General features: G+C 34.3%; 2 protein-coding genes and 1 pseudogene across 7 annotated transcripts; all 3 read left to right on the forward strand.

Moving 5' to 3' along the window:
- Positions 1 to 5,933: 5,933 nt before the first annotated feature.
- Positions 5,934 to 8,937, forward strand: LOC140972949 (RPM1-interacting protein 4-like). The gene is made up of 4 exons (XM_073435434.1): positions 5,934 to 6,098; positions 7,364 to 7,912; positions 8,187 to 8,369; positions 8,468 to 8,937. Exons 1-4 carry the CDS (start codon positions 6,093 to 6,095, stop codon positions 8,489 to 8,491), a joined length of 762 nt encoding a protein of 253 aa, XP_073291535.1. The 5' UTR covers positions 5,934 to 6,092; the 3' UTR covers positions 8,492 to 8,937.
- Positions 8,938 to 9,297: 360 nt separating this feature from the next.
- Positions 9,298 to 17,727, forward strand: LOC140972952 (uncharacterized). 6 transcript variants are annotated; one of them, XM_073435436.1, is made up of 7 exons: positions 12,841 to 12,946; positions 13,754 to 13,773; positions 14,377 to 14,633; positions 14,776 to 14,833; positions 15,729 to 15,838; positions 16,345 to 16,582; positions 17,393 to 17,727. In XM_073435436.1, exons 3-6 carry the CDS (start codon positions 14,406 to 14,408, stop codon positions 16,579 to 16,581), a joined length of 633 nt encoding a protein of 210 aa, XP_073291537.1. In that variant the 5' UTR covers positions 12,841 to 12,946; positions 13,754 to 13,773; positions 14,377 to 14,405; the 3' UTR covers position 16,582; positions 17,393 to 17,727. The 6 variants fall into 6 exon arrangements, with proteins under 6 accessions (XP_073291541.1, XP_073291536.1, XP_073291542.1 ...); XM_073435440.1 differs by lacking the exons at positions 12,841 to 12,946; positions 13,754 to 13,773 and adding an exon at positions 9,298 to 9,320; XM_073435435.1 differs by lacking the exon at positions 13,754 to 13,773 and having other exon boundaries at positions 12,828 to 12,946; positions 17,393 to 17,726.
- LOC140972951 (uncharacterized) lies at positions 9,336 to 11,435 on the forward strand (annotated as a pseudogene).
- Positions 17,728 to 18,316: the final 589 nt, after the last annotated feature.

Consider the following 18,316-nt stretch of genomic DNA (forward strand, 5'->3'; position numbering starts at 1 on the left):
ATCATACTACTGCTATATGTAGATGATATGCTGATAGCTGGAGCTTGTCTGGAAGAAATTGATAAACTCAAGAAAGATTTATCAAAGGAATTTGCCATGAAGGATTTGAGTGCTGCAAAGCAAATCCTTGGAATGAGGATCTTTAGAGACCGGTTGAATGGATTCTTGAATTTATCTCAAGAAGAGTACGTGAAAAAGGTGGTTAGCAGATTTAATATGGATGAAGCTAAATCTGTGAGTACTCCTTTGGCTAGTCATTTCAAACTAACCAAAGCACAATCACCATCGACGGAGCAGGAGCAGGCTTATATGAATAAGGTTCCTTATGCTTCTGCTGTCGGAAGCCTCATGTATGCAATGGTGTGTACAAGACCAGACATATCACATGCAGTGGGAGTTGTGAGCACGTTCATGAGTAATCCAGGAAAGCAACACTGGGAAGCAGTTAAGTGGATTCTCAGGTATTTGAAAGGTACTGCTAGTTGTTCTTTATGCTTCAGGAGATCAAAATTTGGCTTACAGGGTTTTGTCGATGTCGATATGGGTGGTGACCTGGATAGCAGGAAAAGTACTACTGGATATGTGTTCACATTAGGTGGTACAGTTGTAAGCTGGGTGTCTAAGCTGCAAAAGATTGTTGCGCTTTCGACTACTGAGGCTGGGTATGTTGCAGTTACAGAAGCTAGCAAGGAGATGATATGGTTGAAATCCTTTCTGGAGGAATTGGGTCAGAAGCTTGAAGATAACACATTATACTGTGACAGTCAGAATGCTATTCATTTAGCAAAAAATCATGTTTATCATGCTAGGACAAAGCATATACAGGTTAGGTACCATTTCATCAGATCAGTGCTGGAAGATGGAGTCTTGATGCTGGAGAAGATTCCTGGAAGTAAAAATCCAGCCGATATGCTCACGAAGACGGTAACCATGGACAAACTGAAGTTGTGTTCAACTTCAGTTGGACTGCAAGTATAAATGGAGATATATGAGCTGCTGCAATGATGGTGTGAAGACATGATTGAAATCAAGTCTTCGAGTGGGAGAAATGTTAGGTGAGGTGGGTCCACACATATTAAATTTAATAATATTAAAAATGTTTTCCCACATATCCCACATCGGAAAATCTTCAAAGTTGGTTCAAGAAACTTGTTATAAATTGAACCTTCCTTGTTTGCTTTTAGTATCCCAAAATCAAAAGCTTTTTAGCTTTGATAAAAAGAGAGTGCATAGAAAAAAAAAGTGTATTTTTTTCTTGAGTGCGGGAATTCTCTTGTGTGAGTTAGAGAAATTATTTTCTCGGTATACTCGGGTTGGGAGTGTGAGAAATATTGAGTGTATTGGTGTATACACTTGTTGTAATATTTCTTCCGGTTATAAAAGTTGCAGTGCTTCGTGGACGTAGCCTATATTGGGTGAACCACGTAAATCTTTGTGTTGTTGTTGGTTATTTTATTCCGCAAGTATTGGGTACTATATTATCATCGTGGTTGGCATCGCTTCGGGGGTGTAATTACCCAACACTGTACGGTAACAATACCGAATTTTTGGGTATGATGACGATATGTAATTTGAAAATTTCGATATATATCGAAATACCGAAAAAATATACAAAATTTTTAAAATATATAATATTTTAAAACAATAAATTTATAAAAAATTTTAAAATGTAAGGTTTTTTTGGGTATAAAATGGTATATACCGATACCGTACCGAAATCTCGGTACACCGTACAATTTTGGTATAATCAGTATGCTAGTTATATGTACCGACATTTTCGGTACGATATCGATATGAATTTTCTTATACTGTAATTTTCAGTACGATATACGATATAGGATTTTCCGTACGATACGGTACGGTACGGTATACCACCCCTATACTCAATGATAATTTATATAAAAGCACTATCTTTACTCGGACTGATTGTCCCCCGGTAGCCCCAAGCTCCCGATATAATACTCTACTTGACTCCAAAGATGATCAAGGTTATTTCCGAGACATCAGGGATGGATACTCTTTATCTCCAACTCCAAATAATTGTGGGTACCTCTTCTCCGACCATCAAGAGACCACATAAGCACATTAAAGTAGGCCAAATTGGGCTATAGTTGGAATTTTGGGCCTGCATATAATTTTGTATACTTACTATGTTAATTCTTTATGTTTTTATAGTCTAGAGCATAACAAACGTGGGTACTTGGATGCAACCCAAAAGGAAATGTCCCAAATATTATAAGTAGATCAAATGTAATTTTTTTTCATATCGAAAAATACACGTATCTCCTCCTCGGAGGGTCAAAAGAGGGTTGCGGGCACTTGGCAATTTCCTTTCACTCCCACGTGGGCTTCATTTGATCATTGATAAGGACACAATTGTTGGAAAATTTTGGCTTTTTGGAATAAAAAAAAATTGTGGGAGAATGGACCGAAAATAGTAAATACCAATAATTATGGACGGTGATGTTGTCGATGCTTAGGAATTGAGCCTTTTTATCAAAAAGAAACTCATATTGCAAAACTCCACCGGAGTTGACGGACGCTACAACAAATTGTAATGTCTATCATGTAAAAATTTGTGTGAGGTGGTCTCACAGATCGTATTTTGTGATAAGTATCTCTTATTTGGATCATCCATGAAAAATATTACTTTTTATGCTAAGAGTATTACTTTTTATTGTGAATATCGGTAAGATTGACCCGTCTCACAAGATACCTACTCGATAAATTGAGGGGAAGATTTGAAATTAAATTTTAAAGAAATTGGACTGATACACATATACTTTTCTTAAAACTAAACTAACAAATATTTAAATAAATAAATAGTTTTTATAACAAATAAAAAAGTGCAACTTTTTTTAATGATAATTACTTAATATTTTATAAATAAAAAAATTTTGGATGACCGATTCATCATTTTAAAATGATTTATCTTTAAATTTGTTGAATTTAAATAAAAGATGTGTCCAATTTGCAGCTTCCTCTTTTTCTTTTGATAGACAGAGACGGTCTCTTGTGAGACGGTCTCATGAATCTTTATTTACGAGATGAGTCAACCATATCGATATTCACAACAAAAAGTAATAATCATAGCATTAAAAGTAATATTTTTTCGTGGATGACCCAAATAAGATATCTGTCTCACAAAATACGATCTGTGAGATCGTGTGTGTATATATATATATATATATATATATATATTCCAAAAGGTAATTAAGAGNTAAATTAATAGTAGATAGACGACCTGAGGAGGATGCTGAATTTTTTGAAGTGTTTGGGGTCTTGGTCGTCGGGCAGACACTGACTTGTTGAATGGTCAACGGGCAGCCAACTCCTTGCCAGGTAAGAAGGAATCTAAATTCATACTCTCCTACATAAGACGCAATTTTCTTATTATTTATATAAACATAAAAATATGCTATTATTATATTTATATATTATATAAATATTTCCCACGTTTACCGGGGGTACCAGTTGCCCATTGCCTCGAACGCATCACGTTATATTGTAGGCAAACGGGCCCAGATTTGGTGACGTTCTGGTTCCAGTCAAATTCAGCCCCATCGATTTAAAATAAAAAATAGTTAATCGAACGGATTTTTTATTTATTTTTTTTGTTACATACCAAATTATGTTTTTCTTTTAAATAAATATATTTTAAAAATTTTGGTGCTTTTTCGACAGATTTTGCTCTGTTTGAATACTTTTAAAATTATCATAGAAATGTATTTTCGGTCCATATAATTTTGATATTTTACGATTTTGTTCTTCTATGTTTTCAATTTAAGTTTTAGGTCTGAATCTTTCGATTTTTTTTACCATTTTAGACATTTTACTTGTGTTGATAGAATTATCATTATTTATCGAGCCTTTGCACACAAAGAAAAACCAATGTCAGCTCATCGATCCATAGCGACTACATGGCAACCCCCACCGGAGAGTGTCCCGAAAGTAAATATTGATGTTACAGTATTTTAGTCTCATCATGATCACTTTGGTATTGGAATTGTTGGAAGAAACACGGATGATCATATTATATTTGCGGACTTGTTCAAGGCCGATTCACTCCACATCTTGCAGAATTAGTAGCTATTGAGGAATGTGTTTCGGTGGCGGCGAAATAGATATAGACTGAGTGGGTTGTTAAATCAGATTATCTCAAAGCTATACAAGAAAACACCGATCACACCCCATTTTCAATGGATTATTTAATCTTGGAAATAATAGGTTCTACATGCTCCTCTACACCAAAATCTTCCATAGGTCATTGTCCTCGGACAGCTAACTTTGTGGCTCATAGATTAGTGAGAAATAGTGTGATGTTGAACAAAAATTTAATCTACAGTGATATTATTCTTTTCTCGTTAAGAACTATGTAATCTGAGATTTAATTTAATACTTATGTTATCTTTTAAAAAAAACAACTTTTTAAATACTTTAACTTCTCTAATAGTGAGACTTCAACTACTTCTCTAATAGTTGCCTAGAAAAATAATGTTTAATTAAAATTTAATCAAACTCAATCGATTATATATCAGCATAATTAATTGATTTTAATAATTAATGTGCTGGTGTAACTATTAATCAATAATTTAATTACCGAATAGATCAACATACACTCTAAATACAATAACAATAAAAATAAAGAAAAAAATCTTAAATCTATCACACAAAAAAAAAGGTTTCAAAGCAATGTCTTTGAGGTATAAATAATGGCGCAATTTTTATCATATTTTAGTTATTAAAAATGAAAATTACTTCAATTGTTACATTTAATTACAAAAAAAAAAAAAAAATTCCCATTGTTTTGGCAAACGAAAGTTCCTTATTTTCCTTGAAAGGGCAATAATTTAATTTATTTGTATTTTCTTGAATGTCGATTGTCTTGATCAACTAATAAGTCAAACAATTAAATATAATTTCTTGTTATATTTGAATACTTCAAGATTGAAATATTACATGACAGGGTATTTGTCTAGGTGTGAAAACATTTGAACGTGCTTATTACAAAGTAAACAAGCGTGCGTGAATTTTAAGAGTTTAATTATTATATTATTACATATAATGTAATTAATTGAATTTGAGACGTTACGTCTAATGCTCAAGTAAGTAAAGCAAATGTCTCCCTAATGCATGCACGCGAAACCGAATAAGTTATTCATATATAAATGTCTTTACGAATGAGTCTGTTTCACAAGACTTGTTAACAGTGAGACGTCATTTAAAAAAAAACCCAATAAGTCTATTGTTTTACTTTTATTTTGAAAAAAATTAATTAGTATTTTAATTAATTCCTACATTATCTCTAGCTTTCTTCCTTTTTTATTTTTTCATTTTAAATTTTAGGCTAACTTCTTAATTGTGTGTACTGTATGGTAGACTAGTGCCCATCTTAGAAATATAACATTTATGGAAAAGCCTTAACAAATTTCTAGCTCAACATGATTTGAAAATCATTCGAATATGTTCCAACTCAAACCAAGATTTTCAAATACCAAAAATTCTAATAGATTGGTAAACTAATAAAACTAAAATAGCTCCAACCATTTTTACTTACCAAGAAATGGTATATGGTTTCCAAAATTATTTCATAAGTTGAAATAATAATTTTTTTAAAAATACGTCGAGCTATCATCGTGGTCTTGTCTCACGAGTTGATCAAAATAGATAACACTTTCAAATCTTAAAAAACATGGTCCTCACTGATCATGAAATATTTTTTTTTAAAAAAAATATCTATAAATGACATATATTGAAATATATTCCATGTACCAAACTACTCATAGAATCAAAACAATGATCCCGTTGGTTGGGCCGTGTTGGCTTTGAGAGACAAGCAAGACGAGCGAAGAGTTGGTTCTTCAAACAGTCAATTGTAACCGGAGGCTCCGGTCAATCATTCATTCGTTCATAAACACCTCTTCTCCTCCTCTCTCCCTCGTCATTATTTCAATCCTTTTTTGCTTCATATTTTTATTTTCTTGGGGAGAGCTCGGTATATTGATCTTTGTGTTGGATTTATTCTTTTCCCAGAACCCTTTTTGATTACCTTTTTTCTGGGTTTTCTCCCACAGAAGTATTACTGAAGAGAGATGGCTGTAAGTTTACATTTCTTGAACATGGCTGCTTACTGGTTGTGTTTTTGGATGCAAAGTTTCAATCTTTTCTTGATGTTGCAATTCTAATGATGCGGATTGGTCAATAATTTTGGAAATCAACTCAAATCTTGAATTATTAGCTCATGACAAATAATTAAATTGAAATTTTATTGGGGAAAAAGTAGCTTGATTGGTCCAGCTTGTCCTTTCTTTCTGTCGCACTTGCTTGGTTTGTTTTCCCTTTTTTTTCAGTTTACTTGTTTCTTTTTATGTTTTTTGCTGCACATGAAAATCGTGGTCGGTTGCTTTGATTGAATTGTACACGAAAGTTGTGTAGTCAACAGATATAGTGGAGAGTATGAACAGGGAAATGAGTGCATAAAATTTAATGGAGGAGAAATAGAAGAATGGTTAGCAGAGAGGATCCTGATTCATGTTGATTTTGCTGCGGCATTGTTGGTTTATATCTTAATTGGTTATTGAAACTTCAAATGCGGAGAAAAACTTTAATCCATTTTGGTTGAGATAAATAATCAACTCAAACCTGGGTTTAGTTTGGTTTTTACATCAATCCACTGGACTTGAATGGTTGCTTCCACTTCCACTAGACATCGTGTTTTTCTTGATTTTTGTTTCACGAACTGAATATCATTATTATTCAATTTTTGAGCCGAAATAATAGCATATATGGTAGTCAAAATGATGCTTCTATGATTGTTCTTGCGGGATGTTGGGAATCAACTTAGTCCAATGTTTTAACATAACTTTTGAATTTTTTCTCTCGAAGAGCCCTTAAAACAAGGGCGATTTTTTCGGATTGAAAGTCTTGACCATCAACAGTTGTAAAATTTGAGGTACAATGGATAGTATTTAGTTCTAGAAAAGCTAGTGTTTCATTGTTTATAAGTTAAATGAAAACTTCGTCGCGTCACTTCCGCATTACGTGTGGGGTGTGCATTTTTTGGATTTATCCATCTTAAAACATGAAATATAGATTTCCTAAATGGTATATTAGCGGCCTTAAAATATATGGATGGCCGAATATCTGCCCAAATTGCATTAGTTAATCAACACACGTGTGCCTTTGATAAATATTGTTTGTTTTTTGTTAAGAGCGTGATATTTTTTGTATTTTTTGCCAATGTACTACAATAGTTTCTTTTCCTTGTTGCCTGGACACATATATCTGGAGTTTCTCGTGTGAGAACTGATTTCCTGCATTTAGTAAAAGGTAACAACATTACCCTTTTGCTGTTGTGAATCAGCGTTCAAATGTGCCAAAATTCGGCAACTGGGAAAGTGAAGACAATGTTCCTTACACAGTTTACTTTGACAAAGCAAGAAAAACTAAAGGTGGAAAGATGATCAACCCAAACGATCCCCAGGAGAATCCCGAGATGTTTGAAAATGTTGACTCTTCGCCTCATGCTCCTGCTAATGCTCATGTTTCTCCATCAAGACCGAGAACTCGAACTGAGGAGCCTATCGTGAAGGGAGCAGTTAAGCCCTCGCCCGAACATGGAGTAGCTGGGGAGGATGTAGAATTCATGCAGTCCAGTAATCCTCCTGCTCGATATGAAAATACAAATCAAAAAGCTGCTGGTGAATCAAATTACGGTGCCCGTAGACCGAAGCAAGCTCGTTCCCCAATGCCTAGTGCAGGATCCGAGCAAAGCTTTGATCATCCTCATCAGCATGCGAAAGTAGGGGGGAGAGTCGGCGGACCTCAGGCCTTGGAAGGAAAGAACTATGAGGGTAGTCAAGGTACCACTGGAAAATCACGTATGAGACAAGCTAATCTTGGAGATGACAGTGTAAGTTACTAAGTTGCCATGTTGGTTATCTCGAGCTGTTTTGTTTTCAATATATATTGCTATAAATAAAAATTATATATTTGGAGTGAATAATAGGGAAATTATGAACATTATTACCTTTCAAGAACCATTTTCTTCCTTTCATTTTACCATCAAATAGAACTCGCATTGTGTGAAAGGACTGTGGTTCTTATGTTCTGGGTACTACCTAATTATGCTTACCAAACAATTTTACTGGCCGGGTCTTTCTCATTGCGTGCATTGCAATTGGCAGCCTGATAAAGCCGCAGCAGTTCCAAGATTTGGTGATTGGGAGAATGATCCTCAGTCTGCTGAAAATTTTACCGATATATTCCAGAAAGTTCGGGATGAAAGGAATGCAGGGCCTGGAAACGTGTCGACCACCCCTAGACATTCTTCTTATCCAGCACGCGGTCAACCATCCAATCAACCAAAGGTTAGTTATTCAATATCTGTTTCTAGCATCATTTAACACATGACATTCTACAGACCCTTGAATGTTTCCAAGTACTGATTCACCTGTCTTTAATGCAGAAATGTTGCTGCCCTTGGTGGTAAAACTAGATAATTCATCGTTTTATGTGAGAGTTCGAGCTATACTTAGGTGTAAATCAGCTCGGAAAGTCTATGATGCAAAGATGGTGGCATTATTTCAGTTACAAATAGTGTGGTTCTTGTGGACAATAAACATGAGGTCTTCGTAGATTGCTTCTTCTTCTTCTTCTTCTTCATCGACGTTGTCGTCTCTGCTCTCTGGTGATTACTTGTACTTTGCTTTTCTCCACTTGTGTACTCTAGCTAAAGAGAGATATCAACTGTTGGTAGGTAGATTCTTTAATTCCAATTTTCAATTTGTTTGCTTTGACAAACTACGGTGGATCTTCATCAAGTCTGGTTTACTTTGTGAGCTTGCATTCTTGAGTTGTGGATGCATTCATGGCTATTCTCTATATTTTTTTATTATCTTTCTGATTCAAATTTAATATGTTTTTATTTGAGCTCTACCAGTATTTACATGTGTTTTTACAATCATTTTAGCTCCGGTTGATATTTTTAATGCTTAATGTTGCGTTCGGATCGATGAAATGAAAATTAAGGACAGTTAAATGAAAAAAGGACTTTTAATCTGCTAATAAGATTTTTTTTTTAAAAAAAAAACAATTATTCCACTTCATAAAATACAAAATGGGAAAGTTCGTGAAATTATTTGGGGGCGTTTTCGTCTTTCCATCATTTTGGCTGCCGTTCAAAATTCCGAAATTTCTCTGAAATCTGAAACGAAAAATGTCGATGAGATTTAAACCAATTCATATCTCTCTTACTCGCTTCTACAGTTGGAGAGCATCCGCCATGGATGAACGAATCCTCACCTAAATCTGATTTTCTGGTACATCATGTGAATCAATCTCTCTTCTGTGCGTTGTATTCTTCCACAGAATAAACATTACTTGTTGCTGTGTTGTTAGTTTTTACACTCCCTGTTGATGGGATATGAGTAATTAACTCTACGCCGATGTGAAATTTCGGTATGTGAACAAAATCCTTTTTGTTTGTCCCGGAAAAGATTTGATTTTTGGTGGGATTTGGGCTGGGAAAAGTATGGTGAGGGAGCAAAGCATCGAGTCATTTTATACGAGGTTCAATGAATCAGCATTAGCCTCTGCTTCCTCTGCTCCTTCGCTGATTTTCCCCTCGACTTCAGATGTAGATTCACTATGTTCTTTGAAAATCATTTGTCATGTTCTTGAATGGGATCCAATTAGGTATGCGTGTTACCCAATTTTGAGTTTCAAGGAAATTCTTCGCGGGATCTAATTTGAGTTCTTCGTCGGATGATCCCATGACCATTTTGTTGATAAACTGGGGTTGCCATAGGGATCTTAGAAGGGTTCTTGAAGTTAGACCATTAGCTCGTGTTTTTGTAGTACACAGTCATAGGCCTATACATTTGCACAATTTAAGCGATCAAAATGATTCTGTGGTGGTGCTTTACACGAAAGATGATGAGCTACAAGCTGATTTAGCTTATGAATTTGATGTATCGGCTCTGGCTAATGCTAGTGAATTGGATAGTGATGACGAAGTTGAGGATGATTTGGACAAAAAATATCAAATAAGAGCGACAGTGAGGAGGACGGTGGGGGCTGGAACAGAAAGAAAAGGAGAGTTTCACAAGAGAACATGGAGGACCCAGTTAAGCTTTTTCGGAAGTTGAAGAAAGAGTACTATTTTATGGGAACATTCTATGGGAAGCCATCAGGGTGATTGATGTATGATCTCTCACACTCATTGAGAAAGAACACAAATGAGTTGCTTTGGTTGGCCAGTGTGGCTTTGACTGACTAATTTGTACACGAGAGGTTAACAGATGACAGATACCAGGCCGAGGTGATTGAGCTTGAGCAATACATAAACAGCTCAGGAAATTAGGACGCTGTTACATCAATCACTCTCAAGGATGGCACAAAGGTTGCGACGCCTGATTCTTCTAGAATTGCTTACGAAGATGAGCCAAGGCTGATGTTATTGCAAGAATGGAACTTATTTGATTCAATGCTGTTCTCTTCCTACATAGCTACTCAGTTGAAAACTTGGAGTGACAATGGATTGAAAAAGATGCAGCTTCTTTTAGCTCGGATGGGGTTTGCACGGGAGGAGTGCAAACAGAAGTTTCAGTACATGAGCGTAGCGATAAAAATACAGAATGAAGGATATGTTTGAACAGTATCTACCAGAGTTTGGGCTCACCGATTTTTATTTCCAGGGTTTCTTATTTCATGGGTATAGCTTGAAAGTATCAGCTGCAGATGTTGTCTATGGGGTGACAACTCTTTTAGAGTCATCAGTAGAAGAAGATGAATCCTCTGGTTCCAAGCAATTTGAGGTAGCTTATGGTGCCCTGTCCTTGAGCAATCTCGACAAGCTTGAAACAGGAACACGACAAGCTATTAAGGTGCAAAGAGCGGTTCTTAGGCAAGGGAGCACAGCCATAACAAAGAAAGGTTCGATAAGAAGTGGAAGTAAGTTCCGGTGGGTGAAGCTCAAAGACTCTATGGATAGGAAGCTCTTGTGCTTGCCTCAATCCTTAACTAAATTTGGCTACTTTCTGTTGGATGCTTTACGTGAGAAGGGAGCAAGAATGAAACCTTTGATATGCATTTGCTGCACACAAGACCATAAGGTCTTAATCCTTGGCATCTGCTGGAAGCCACGGCTAGGAGCAGTTCAAGGAAATGTGTTCGGAATTGCTTTCAGAAGTGCTGCCGAGGAGACGGGAGCTGAGTATTTTCATGAGCTATTCGAGTCATCATGGATAGTTTTGGAGGCAGATACAATAAATTTATTCATGATTCGGTTGATAAATAACCTTCCGTGATGAGCATTCTTAAACCAATTTGTGGTTGTATTTTTCCTTCATCTAAGATTCTGTTATTCATGGATAGAAGTCTGTTGTGTACTTAAACAAACTCTTTGTTTAGATTATCTTTAAACTTGTTCATCATCCAAACTTTTAAGATCATTATGTCATGATCGTAACATCATTTGTTGTACATTTATCGAGTGGCACCTTCACTCGGATGGCGCTTTTGTTCTTGGTCTAGTTTAGTCGGATCTCATCTATTGACATGCATTTTTGTATTGCATTTATAGAGTTATTATGGTTGATCAAGCCAAGTTTTTGTTTGCCTTCATCAAAAAGAGTCCGTGCGTGTGTCAAAATCAGAGTTAAAGTTTATTTAAGTAATACTTAGTGAGCCCAAACTCGTTTTGAGTTGTTCGAATTTGAGCTCAAGCCAAGTTTTAAAGTTTTTTTTTATTACAACACACGCTGGAGAGAGGGATCGAACCCGAGGAAGGAGCCAGCTAATCTGGCGGGTGAGGTCATTGGGCTAAAGCCCGGTCTCAAGTTTTAAAGCTTTACTTACAAAAAGACCCTTAATTTGTATTTTTTGATTTTAATAATAAATTGTATAACTTATAACTAATGATAAAATTGGTAATTTAATCAATAATTTAAAAATTATCGATTTGAGGATGCACACAAACTAAATCGCCAATTTGACTTGAATTTGAATGTATTAAAATTCAAGTTGGTTTTATATTTAACGCGGGTTCTAACTTATTATTATTAATAAAATATAAATATATTTATTTTTAAAAATATATTTTATATTATATCTATACTATTTTATTAAAATCGAGGATACGATAGTAACCACCTAAGAAGGACACCAACTTTTTCTTCCAATATTACCCTTATATGATACTAATATTATATTTTTTTGTTTTTGTTTTTAATTTCAACACACTTTTATTTTTATTTTTTTTATTTCAACAATTCAAATATCAATTTAGTCCCTCCATAATTTGTCAAATTTCACTTTAATCCATCGATAATGATAAAACAAAGACTGTACACACACGCATCGCGTGTGCAGAGTAGCTAATATATTATTAAGTTTGTGACCCTTAGACTAACCAACTTTTAGTGTCATTGTGTGTTTTAATAAATATATATATTAATAAAGTGTTAAAACTTTAATGTAAGTCACATTTAGCATAGCCGATAGAGTTTATATTTTTTTTCTCTCTTTTTTTTTTAAAATTAATATATCAAAATTATAATGTAGTTCTTCGTTATTTCTTATAATTATATTTTGATCATCTTTTAAATATAAATCAAATGAATTATAAAAAAATATTGTACAAACACACAATGCGTACATCGATGCATTAATACAAATTAATCAAGCACAACGATATAGTTATTTCATATTTTGTTGGAATTTAGGTGGATAACTAATAGCTAGTATAACATATAAAAATATTAATTTTTATTTTAAAATTATATTAGGAGTTACCATGAGAAATTAATTATTAATAATTCGTAATTCTGACTTTCCTATGGGCTGTTGCTATTACTGCTGCACAATTCGTTTCAACCTTTCAAACAATCTCAATAAAACATAACCCTTTCCTCGGAATTTCCTCTGTTAACTTTCGTAGAATCAGGTTAGATTTCCAATTCTCGCTTCTTTTGGATTTAACCAGTGATTTTTTTTCTCCTTTTGTTGTTCGCTTTGATCGGATGAATGCTGGGTTTTTTTAATTCATCGTTGTAAGTGTTGATTTCTTCACCGATCGTTTTGTGTTTTCTTGTTGTAATTGTCTGCAATAGGTGCCAAAGATGAGGTTTTGTCGAATCCGTAATTTTCCATATTTTTCATTAGTTTCCGACCTTAGTTTTTTTTTTAAAAAAAAATGTCTGTTTAATCAGTCCTCTTTAGTTTTTTTTTTTTTACCCTTTTGGTTTTTGGGTTAGACACGAAATTTTAGCAAATTCCGATAAATCCCTTTGTAATTTTTGTGGTTTGATAAAATAGAGCTCCTGTTTTTTTAGGAAAGGCTCGCTTTGGCTGGGACCACTATTTTTACGCGATTTGAATTTTTTGAAGACGATTGAACCGTTTTTTTTTTATGTTTATGGGGAGAGATTAGAGGACAAATTTTGTGCTAGGGTTTCATTTTCTGTGTAACTTGTAATTTGTGCGTGTGTTATAACAGATAATTTTAGATTTGGTTAAAGTTGCATCTTTTTACTTTGTATGAGTTGAAACTATGATGAAATTGTTTGAACCTGAAGTTGTGTCGAGTTTAAAACATGACAAATTGTGTATAAACATTATATCTGAAGGATGTGAGGCTGGTGAATTTAGTTGGGTGTGAGTTTGGAGGTGTTAACTGTTAAGTTGCTATTTGTCTTTGTGTTGCATGGTCTACGTTGGTCATGTGCGAAAACAATTATTGAATCCTCAACAGACATTTCAGAGACAGATGAGGTCAGTTTTGATGCAAGCTTAAAGGGCTTTTGGTCTCCTTAAATGCTGTAATCTAAAATGAATTTCATGGACTTATGATCCCTAAGAATGTGCAATTCTCTATTTTTTCAATGGGATTTGGATGCTAGATGCTCTTGGCTTTATAATCTTAGAAATCAAGTCTCTTGTTCTCTTTTTCTTATGTCATGACTTGAGTAGCTAATATTTGTTATGCAATACATTTCGGGGCAGATTTTTTATGCATGATGAAAGCTCATGATGTTATAGCAATCCTTTATCTGAGATTGGGTTTTGGTAATTAGAAGTAATGAGTGATCAAAGCATACGAACGAGACACGTATTTTAAAATACAGAAGTTGGAAGTTCCTTTTTGTGCTAGGCTTCTTTGTGTTTTTATTTCAAATTGAAAGTTTTGTTAGAAGTATTTTGTGCATGAGTTTTTTAACCAATCTGACATCAAATTTTTTAACCAAGCTGATATATACCATCTGCTGATTCATTCATTATCCATTATTTTCTATTAAAATTTTCTTCCTTCATATCAAAACATTCTGTGGATACTTCAATAATTTGATTTAAGTTGGTGCCATGGATGAATTTTAGGAGATTTGAGTGCTTGGATTACATATAACATGAGCAGCCAGGATCGAGTGAGGAGGTATACGAGGAGTAGACGGAGAAAGCCAATGTTAGATGTTGATCTTAATGTTGTGCCCCAAATGCCATGGGATCAGGAGGGGACTTCAAATCATGCAAGTTCCCAGGACAGGCAGGAAGGAACCATGCTACTGACTGCAACAATTGACCTGGATGCATATGATGATGATGTTATCATATCTTCCCCGAGGGCTTTTGCAGAAGTATCACATATCTTTAACTACCACTTCTTATTCTTCTCATTTGTCATTTTTATCTTCGTTTGCTCTTGTAGTATTTAGTTGAATTATTTTCTTGCATGCATTTGCATAATCAAGCTGTAACTGTGTGATAATTTTATTTCAGGCTAAAAACAATTCTAGAAGAAATCATGGACGTGCTGTTGTGGTTGATCTTGAACCTGGTAAATTTGATTTGCCTGTATTTCAACTTTATCATAATGCCTATCTTGTTCCAATTTTGGATATCTTGCAAGGGCTAGCTTATGTTGCAAATTTTTGGATGAACATTTTCCTTTGACATGAGGCATGTTGTTTCTGAACATCCCTATTTCTTAATGACGATCATGTTAGTTATTGACTAAAAAATATGTGAATGGTGCTCGAGCATCCAATGTACACGTAGTGCATAAACATTTGTTTCCATGACAAACGGAGAAAAAATAAGAAAAATGATGGAAAAGGAGAACATAGATGAAAAGAATGATTGTAGAAAACTCTGTAGGGAAACTTGAATATTTTTACTATGTACTTGGTATATATAATGTTCCTTAAAACTAAACCAAGCATTAGTGTTCACGTGTGCTCTTATGCAACTTTATAATTTAGAAAAGTGATGCCTGTGAATACCGTGTAAGTATTTATTTTCTTTGTCACTTTGTTAGCTTCTTCAATATTAGATTGCTTGGAGATGAAAGAACAAGTTTTTCTAGTTATTCGCCATTCTAGATTTTCTGAGACAATGTGTGGTAGCTTTTACATTAGTGCAGGATCTTCTTTTTGATTTTGTTTTTGCTCTGACTAGTTGAATTGACATAATAATGTCAATGGTTTGAAAGAAGTTGCAAGTGGAGACATGTTAAACTTAAACAGAAAATAAAGTAACTGCTTTTTGAATTTTAATTTTTCCCCTGCGTCAACAATGTCTATTCTTGGTCGATTGTTTGGAATCTAAAGTTAATTAGACCTGTTTATGCTTCACCCTTCTGACGTTATACTGTTGGCTTTAGTGATCCTGTGGTTTCTTCTTCTGTCTCCAATTTTCAAATGTGAGCAAACTGTGTGCTGATTACATAACAGTTGTTTCAGAAGAAAGGCCAACTCACAACAAGCGTGCAAGGTTTCCTACAAGCCAAACAATTTGCGATTTCTACATAAATCTAGAAGGCAGTGGCAATTCCAATTCCATGGTAATATATTTTTTCTATGCAGGGCACCTGCATCTACCATTTTTAATGGTTTAATTTTTTATTGTTTGTTCATATCAACATATCTCAGTTATAGTTATTCATGTGATGATCTATTTGTTGTGCATATTTTCTTTGAATTCATCGTGCATTTCCATTAACCCTAATGAATGTTGGACTAATTAGATTTTGGCCAGCCGTTGATATGTCCACATGGCATGCATCCGGTTCCTGCGTGGGTTGGTATTTTTATTTATAACCTGGCAGTTCCGTTGCTCGTGAAGATATCACGTTTGTTTGGTATTGGTCTTTGTTATTAAGCACTGTAGGTTTGGTTTGTGCATGGTGTTATTTTTGTCTTGCTAAGATGAATGTAGTTTTAAACTTCTAGTTTGCTGAGTTGAACTTCGTTAAGTTCCTTTGTATTCTTGTCTCAATCTTCTCTTCCTAGGAGGTTTGGCTGTTGAAATCAATATCTTATGTTGACCAGCTATGTTTGTGAACTTCAGAGAAACAGAGGACAGAGAGCGACGTTGACGCTGCCGCCACCAAAGGAGCCTACATTTAGTTGTCCAGTCTGCATGGGCACATTGGTTGAGGAGACGTCCACCAAGTGTGGTCACATTTTTTGCAAAGCGTGCATCAAAGCTGCCATAGCTGCTCAGGGCAAATGCCCTACCTGTAGGAGGAAAATAACTATGAAAGACATGATTAGAATTTATCTTCCCGCGACAAACAGTACTTAAGGTCTCTCTCTCTGTCTCTCTCTGTATGCTTGCTTGGTATTCAGTGGCTTTTGGCTGCGGGGTGGGGGTGGGCCATTTAGCACAGTATTCCCTCAGGCTTGCTCCAGCTGATAGATTCACACACTGCCAAGGGGTGACGAATAAAAGGCATCATTAGATTAAGTTGGCCTCGTGTATGTTATGTTAAATCCTGAAGTTTATTTTTGTCATATTATTTTCATTAAGACAGACAAATCCTGCTGATTGCTAAATTAACACCATGAGCAACTCATTGTCTACTTTGCAATGTTTGCTCAATGCCAATAGATAAATGGAGGGATTTTACAATGTCAAATGCCACTTGGTGTCACGATGGGACTGAAAATTTCCTGGTGGAGAGAATCGTTATTCTCAAAGTAGAGATTTTAAAATTTACAACAAACCTCAAAGGAGTTGGATATAATTTTACAGAAATAAGAAGCTATATATTTGATGTTGTAGAAGTAAAACAGATACTTCAAACAATTGTTTTAGGGGTCCATGTCTATGTTAGATCAATTTGTTATGACTTCTATATTGGCGCATTGAAACTGGGTTAAGTAAACAGATACTTCAAACGATTGTTTTAGGTGCCAATGTCTTTGTTAGATAAATTTGTTATGACTTCTATATTGGGGCATTGAAACTGGGTTAAGCTGTTACATTCGTGACGGTTCTTATTGTTGCAAGAACTCTTAACATATCAAGTCTTTGGTGAATTGAGTCAAAATTTTGAGATTTTTAGTACACGGTTGCTCTGGATTGATGTGTTGTCTTTCATCACATGCTACAGGATTGATCTGCGGATTTAATGGTTTGAACTGAAATGCGCAAGTTCTTTCTGGAAACCATCGCCGATGATACATATATGGAAGAATTGTTTTGGGTACAGTGGAGATTTTTTTTCTCCATGTTATATATTATGGCATCGATATAAATTTTATCGAAGAATATCTAACTTCAGATTCTTGAACCTTTGATTAAATGGACGGTAGAGAGAATTGTAGCAACTTATGAATTGCACTCTGTATTTGTGTCGAGTATAAATAGGTAAATCATATGTTTGGATTAAAGTGTTTCACAGTTGGATGAAGAATGGACATGGCAATATTCGCCAATCTTGTGAAATTGTCCTGGTTTTCCATTAATTTGATTATTTATAGATAAATTGTCTCTTAGAAAATAAATTGACGAGTTAAACTTTATTCAATTTTTTAAAATATAAATTTATTTTTCTTAGCATTAATATCAGAGTATTAAAATTTTAAAAATCATTAAAACTGAAAATATTTTTTAAAATATAATTATTTCAAGATCAACTAAGAAAACTTATCAAATAAAATAGGGACAATTACATTTTTGGTTCGTTAATTTGCATTTTTTATTTTAGTTATGTTAACGGTAAATTTGTATTTTTAATTTTATGACTTGCAATTTTTTTTCATTTTAAATTATTTAATTTGTATGTTTTTTCTTGATTATTGTTTTTTTTTTAAATCGAAAGACATTGATTCGAGTAACAAAAATCGAAAATGAAAAAAGCATATAAGTTACAATATTAAAATGAAAATTCATGATCAAAAGCGAAAAAATGTAAATTACATGATTAAAAATAAAATTTTTCTTATATAATAATAAATCATTTTTTTAATATATTTTGGAACTTTTATGTTAAAAATTGAAAGGATGAATTCTGAATATATAAAATAAAAAAATT

The sequence above is a fragment of the Primulina huaijiensis genome, chromosome 3 (assembly GCF_012295235.1).
Source record: "Primulina huaijiensis isolate GDHJ02 chromosome 3, ASM1229523v2, whole genome shotgun sequence".
NCBI lineage: Eukaryota > Viridiplantae > Streptophyta > Magnoliopsida > Lamiales > Gesneriaceae > Primulina > Primulina huaijiensis.